Raw genomic sequence first — 7682 nt, 5'->3', positions numbered from 1 at the left:
TAACTCAAATACGAGTTAATTATTGAAACTTAAGTTAGGATCATGAAATCGGCACTAGAAGTCGTACTTATAAATTTTGTTTTGTTTCCGAACGAACTTTATAACTTAAGTATTTTGACGGGAAAATGATATCTTGAATTACGTTGGAAATGTAATTTGTTGTAGTTCATTAGTTAATTAATTGATACCCGTAGATGAGAAGTTGAGTAATCGCGTTTGTTCCAAGTTAGTTATTGTTGTAATAGCCTATAGAGATATACATACATATATCGTAGATAACATGGAAGGAATTACAAATATATATATACATGGGTTAGGATATAGTTGGATAAAGGAAGTGTGAAAAGGAAGGAACTAGAGTGAATTAACGTTAGGTCAGATTTTATTTATGGTAAGTTAAACTGGATTAAGGTGGAGAAAAATTACTACTTCAATTAGATGGAGTTAAAAGATCAATTGTATCTAAATTGTTGTGTGTATTATGACTTGAAAACAGACATTACATTAGTGGTTGCTTGACATGCAACATCGAGTACAAATTTTTAATGGATATATGAATGTAAGCAAATATGCATTTATATAATATGTAAACTATTATATAATTATTTATAGAAATTATTATTAGAAATTAAATATTTGTAATCCAAACCTTAAATAAATGTTATTGGCGCCCTTTTTTCCAAATATATAAAAATTAAATTTCTGTTTTGAATTCAGCCATGTACACTTTTAAAAAAATAATGATGGAAAGAAATAAAAAATTATCAAATTACTGAACTTGAATTTGACCCGTAACTGAATTAATCAGCATTGAAATATTTAGATTCTTTACGAAATGGGACTGACTCAGAGGCTCAAATGGTAGTCTATTAATAACATCTGATTATGTAAGCAATATGGGTCTGTTTTCCAGAAACGGTTTAGATTTACAAGGTAACTATAATGAAATATTTACTCAGAAATTGGTTTAATAACCACAATTCGAAGAATAAATTTGTTTATATTTTTGTTTTTATACTGCAAGTGCGCTTTTTAAAACATATTTTAAGTCGGGAATAGATTTTAGGAAACATTAATTCTTATACGATTTATTATTTAAAATATTTTTATTTTTCGTTTTAATCTTAAAAAATATCCATAAAATGTCCATAAGAATTCAAATCTCTGAAAACAATCCCACTATTGTCTCCGTAAGTCTACATCGAATTAGCATAACCAATGACGTAACTGCAGAAAACAATACACCAATAAAAACTTACATTCATACATACATATTTATAAGGAAATATGAAACAACAGACTGAACTCACCATCACATCACATCACATCGCTATCACCATTCACACCTTTCGGCAAGAGACCACAAATTAAATTCCCACCACTTTTTTCCCGAAGATTTTGTGTGGCGATTAAAAGTAAGGAATTTAATTGCAGTAAATGCTATTTGCAATTTGTTTTTGTTGTATTTGTTGTACTTCAGTGCAATTGTACTTGCTGCATGTAAGAACAAGGTACATTGAAGCGACCTTGAAGTCGGTCGGTTGACTGCGATATGACATCATCAGTTAAGTTATGAAGTTGTACTTTCAAGACACACAACATTACAGCCAGCAAAAAAAGAACTTACGCTTTTGTTGCAAAGCTTGTTTGCATGGTTGTTGTTGTTTTTGATGTTGCCATCATAAAGTTTTGTTCGCGTTTAAGTAAATCACATTTTAAAGTCGTTTTAATAAATTATTTGTGCCTGCTGCAATTAACTGATCAGCAAATATAAAAACAACAAAAGTACTAATGACAACTAAAGCAACAATAACAAAAATAGAATAACAAATAACCAAAAAAAAAAATGGAAAAAACTTACTAACACGGAGCACACACTCACTCAAGCGTCGCAAAATAAACCAACCAAAAAAAATGAAGAACGCAAAAAAATGATTTTAATAAAAAGAGCAAAAAATTTAATGAATAATGAAAAAGCAAAGAAGTTTGTTTGTAGAATACACAATGTATAATACATATATGGTATAAACCTATTTATACATGTATACATATGTATATTTATACAAATGTATATATCAATGAATGTGGAAAATATATGTATGTTCCCTCTATGATTTGTTTGAAAAGAGTTAAAAGGTGTAAAAAACAAGCTGCGTGTTGGCAAATGCAGCAAAAACTTTATTGTGTAAATTTAAGTTTTGCTTGTGTTATTACACAAAATTAAACTTTAGCCGAGAATTCAGAAGATGCTGTATGTGAGTACATGTGTATGTAACATACTTGTTTCTAAACAAAAAAACACAATAACAACAATGACTTCAGTTTTGTCGTAAATCAAGACTTGGCATCTTTGAGGCGATTTATTAAACATATGCGCACATTGAGTTCTGTGTTGCTGAGTGGCTTATACACATATTGCAGCAACATTTTAAAATTTTTTGTTGACGTAAACAATGTATACTCGAAAATGTATTTTGTTTATGTTTAGCAACTCCTTAAAGCCGGTTTTTGTTTTTTTTTACTAACTTATAAAAATATATACAGAATACTCTTAATTAAAAAAACGAGATTTTTGTTTAGACTTTATATATTGTATATAAATTCTTTCTTTTTTATTGTACATATGTAAACTATCTGAAATAAGTAGACAGAATAACGAAAAAATGAAAATAAATTTATAATCTAAATTTATGACCTTCGCTATGGTACAATATATGCGTCATCAATATCTAGTTTGAGTATTCTAAGCTTTAATTTAGAACTCAAACATTTGAAATTAATAAAATATGTAAGCCACTCTTCTTGCCCTTCGTCTGTGTAAAAGCGTTTTGAATAATAATTCTGTGGTTTTTGCGTTTTAAAAATTTTTAATTCACAGAAAAAAACCTTCTACGCGCTCTGAACTGTAAGTTTGTTTTTAAATGATGATGCGTAATATCTACTTTTTATATTTAAGAACATATTTAACAAATGTATCTTATTATATAAAAATCTTGTGTCATTATATTCCTACACGCCCATTCTTAAAACCGGTTAACCGATTTTAGGAATATGTATGGTTGGTTCCCACTTCAAAAATGGGATAACGTTGGATCCGGTGGGTGGACAGGTGGTGCTGTTGTTAAGACAACAAAAATTTTTAACGAATTTTTTTTTTATTTTTTTTGTAAATTCCTTATCCAAAAATACATACTATAACAAATTTTGAGTTCCCTGCAAGCTCCGTTCAATATTGTAAAACTGATTTTAAGTGTTTTATATAGAAAAAAATGGTTGAATAAATTAAGAATTAAATTTTGTAGAAATATTTTAATAGGTGAAAAAGTTTTTCCTATAAGAACTTGTGTTGGAACCATAACCGTTCTGGATGAAATTGCACTATTATAAATATTATACACATATAAATCACATACCCAATCTGGACTTAATCGGATTATATACTTTTTATGGTAACGATATGTCCCATTGGTAAACAGAATGTTATCATTTGATAAATATTTATGATCTGTTGATTTAATATAACTTAAAACGTGTTAGACTATTGTACATTTATATTGTCATACTATGTGTAAGGTAGGTATTGCCATGATTGCTTTGTTAGCGGGTTGGCCGTTCTTCGCAAAAAGTTCAAGATATAAAAAGATAAAAAAAGTTAAATCCAAAAGAGTTAAAAGACCTTTCATCTTTATCAATGAACAGTCCGACAAACTGTCAAAAAAATACTTTTGTCAACCTATTTCTTCTGGAAGTCAGAGTCGGGCATTTACAGAGAAAATGCTTAATACTTTCTTTTTCTTGTAAGTATCTACAACTTTTGTAATGAGTATTAAAGAGAATGCGTAGTTTCTCTGCGTAGTTTCCTATACACCAGTGAACAGAAAAATCTGCAGTGAGCCTTGCGGTATTCACGCGATCCTGGTCGAGCAGTAAATCGCTAATACTGAGCACTTGATACGGCCAAGTCAGATTCATCATTTATAATGTATATGTATCAGGTATCATTTTGTGGATTATGTTTTCCGTTGCTGCTAAACTAAATATATGATCATATATAAGACTTTGTCTTGATTTTTAATATAACTTCCGCAATCCGATTGTCAAAGCAAACCGGATTCACCCCAATTTTAATGGATCTGAATTAGTGGAAGTCTACTGTAGCTCGAAACTTTTGAAGTCTTGTATTTTTTTGTTATCTTCTTATAAAAGTCTAAAAGTCTAATAGAACTATAAATTCCTAAACTTGACTCTGATACCTGTGACCCTCACATTTATTTATAATTTAACTTAATTTGCAATGTAAAAATTTATAACAGAATTTAAAATATTTAAGCAAATTACTGTGTCTTCTATGGAGACCCTGCTGTCCACTGTACAGCTGTACACTTCAGTTAATTAATAATGATTACAAAAAATTAAAATATTAAATAATTAAGAAATTCAAGCAAAAAAAATTTAATAGAATTTCAAGAATAAATTCTATTCAAAATAACTGCGCCATTGCGCTAATGTGGTCATCTCAGCCGCCCCTGCAACGAGCCGTGCCAGTTGACGAGATGCAATTGGCATGCGGTAGACTTCATACTTATTTTAATTGCATTACTTTTTCGCCAAATAGTCGTACTCGCATACGTGTATCTTTGTATGTCGCCGTATGTTTGTAAGTAAATTAATGAATGAACTTACTTGAATGCATACTAGACTTGGAGTTAGTACACTTACTGTAGTTTGAACTGATTTTGAATTGTGATTTTGAATGGCATTTGCGTTAGTGGCCATGGCAGTGCGAAGTATCTACACTTACGAAATTTAAAGTATCTTTTTATTTTATTTTGAATTTATTTCATTTCTGCCTTTCTTGTACTTATAATTTCTTTTAATTAAGATGACGTTGTTGTCAGTTGATCTCCTCAACGATAAATTGACAGTTTCTATTTGTTACTTTGAGTGGGGTTTGCTGTTGGAAATTCATTATTAAAATATCTCTTTTGTTCGCGTTTCTATTATTTTTAGTTGTTGTTGGCTATTAATTTTGCTTTATACAATTTACGCTTGAATTTCTCTAAAATGAAAAAATATCTACAATAAACTAGAAATTCTTGGCATGTGATGTCATTAGCGTTTGTTTTGAATTTTGACTGTTAAACACGACATGAGTTTCACTCGTATGCTTTTATAGAAGCACTGAACCCCAGCAGAAAACAAATGAAATTCGAAAAAAGTCTATATTTCAAAATATATTGCAATAAACAAATAACTAAAAGTTATAAAAATTTTAAAAATTTTAAAAATATTTTTTGTACCATTAATTGTAATAAAATAAAGTTGTCTTAAATAAAATTCTTATATTTTTTTTTTAAATTCTTATAAGCAACAAAATTACAGAAATTAGTTTTAGAAGTTTAATTCTGTTGAGTTAGCATTTATTACGATTAGTAGATTAAAACTGGCTGGTTTTATTGTGAAGATGTCGGAAACCACACCACAGCGCAACATTTTTACCAGCTACGTACTAAGAAACAGTAGTAGAGGACATTTACAAAGAGTATGGATGCTTGGAGTAAACAATAATCTTCTGAGAATAGGCAGCAATTATATTGAAAATAAATGCAAAAATCAGCAAGATTGTTAGGAGATCATGTGATAGGCTTAGATCCATTGATAAATATTACACCACGACTGAAAAAAATGATGAACAAATATTAAATAAATCTATTCAGCGTATTATGCACTATGGTTTTTCTTAACTGAATTGTGTAGTTTTTATGCAAAATGTGACTTAAACATACCATAAGTGCTGAGTTACTGTTAAAATGTGTAAAAAACGGAAAAATTCATTAAATGGAATTTCTACCAAATTTTTTTCACAGAATTCGCAAAAGATTTCTGCTATGATATTACAGTGAGGAACTAGAGCAACTGCTCGAGTCTACAGATTTAACTTTTTCGCTCCAGTGTTATTGCTGAATTTCTCTGTTTATACTGTTTTGCTGTGATTTGGAGCCTTTTAGTTTCTTCTGGTCACTGGTATATAGGAGCCCACCTAGAGAAAGTGCGCCTTCCGTTCAACATTAATTGTAGAAGTTGTGGCAACTTGGCCGAGGAAGAGATAAAAACCCTATTTTAGCAATTTTTTAGTTTTGGTTTTGAATAGATTTTTAGTAAAACACTTTCCTACTTTTGGATTTGGTTTACCTATAGAGAAATCCTGAATGAAATATAAAACGATAAATAATTGCTTATTATGAAAGGTAGAATAGTTACTCCCAATGGGTCACTGCAACCAACCTACCATGGCACTCATTGAACTTCCTCACCATGACAAAGCAGCTTTTTCCGAAGGGAATATTTTACAAATTTTTTATTCATAATAATAATACCAAAAACTATTATAATAGTGAGTGTTAGGTTGTATAAACTTCTTGGTAAAAAATTAGTAGTTTGTACAAACTTCGTATTGCGAATAGATTTTTAATTCCATATCTCTCTCTCTTTCTCTCTCGTTTTTTTCAGTATTTGATATTAAGTTTATTTTGTTATATTAAAGTCTTATATATCTTGATGACGTGAATTTGATTTGACCATATAGATATAATTTGACAAACACGACAAAATTAAATTAAAAATTATAGATACTTTTAAATATTTATACGTGTATTTTAAGAACAATCACTTTTATGTTGATTGATGCGAGTTTAGTAAGTAAAAAAAATTAAAAATATTATGTCATTTTTTATTAAAAGTTGTTTATTTAATTAAAATTTGCTGATCATTAGCAATTAACTTGAAGCTATGATATAATGGCCTAAGAAAATCAAGCAAAATTTTATTTATTTTTTTATTATTTTTTTAATATTATTTTATATTACTCTCTTAAGTTCATAATTTTAAAATTATATGAATATATCCGAAAACAATTTTAAGTTTTATACCAAACAATAGCAATAGAAATATTGTTCTATAAAATATGGATCCATTACATCAAAGATGCATTCTTACTATTGAAAGAAACCTTAAATTACTTAACAGTCATCAATGATTCCGGGTTTTTTATTTGTATTTGAGAATAAAAATTGCGATTAAAGTTATTTATGTTCAAATCAATGGATTATTTTAAGACTGAACAAAATTTGGTTGTAAACGGATCAGCGGGTTAGTTACCCGATTCTACTTCATTTTGCTACATGACACATAAGAATGTTTAAGCGATTCTTTTGCTCTGTGGTTCTAGTCTCATGTTCCTGTGTGTGATATTTTCACCTCAGAAGTATTCACGGAAAAATGAATCCAACAACAGTAATTTCAAACCCCCAATAGAGCGTGTCCAGGGCCTAAAATGTTTAATCTTAAATTAAATTTTTGTGATAATTCTTTACTTTCTGTCGACAAGGGTAAAAGGTATAGGTAAATTAAAAAGATCTTTCCATCTTTTCTCCTGCTTTCTTTGACTTGAACTGATTACTTTATTTCTAGCCTTTTTTATCCTCATTTTTCTTTCTATTTTTCTCTCTCTCTCTCCATCTTTACGTTTCCTTTATTTTGCTCCATTTTTTCCTACAATGGTTAGAGATTGGTTCGACAAGAGGCACAGCATAATTTATTTATAATCCCATAAAATTGAAAGAGTCAAATTCATATATCTGTTAATATGTTCAGATGAAAAAAATGTTACAAAATTACTACAA

At 29.1% G+C, this 7682-nt stretch overlaps 1 protein-coding gene across 1 annotated transcript in view; it reads left to right on the top strand.

Annotated features, from left to right (window-relative positions):
* LOC119684876 overlaps positions 1–3387 on the top strand; it is a 6915-nt gene extending 3528 nt beyond the window's left edge. The window contains exon 6 of the mRNA XM_038099008.1: positions 3317–3387. Within this exon, the coding sequence (XP_037954936.1) occupies positions 3317–3387 (71 nt within the window). The remainder of the gene's footprint in view (positions 1–3316) is intronic.
* The last annotated feature ends 4295 nt before the right edge of the window (positions 3388–7682 follow it).

This window comes from Teleopsis dalmanni, chromosome 2, assembly GCF_002237135.1.
Source record: "Teleopsis dalmanni isolate 2A chromosome 2, ASM223713v2, whole genome shotgun sequence".
NCBI classification, from domain to species: domain Eukaryota; kingdom Metazoa; phylum Arthropoda; class Insecta; order Diptera; family Diopsidae; genus Teleopsis; species Teleopsis dalmanni.
The sequence above is the reverse complement of the archived record's forward strand: the minus strand, read 5'-3'. Positions and strand labels throughout refer to the sequence as shown.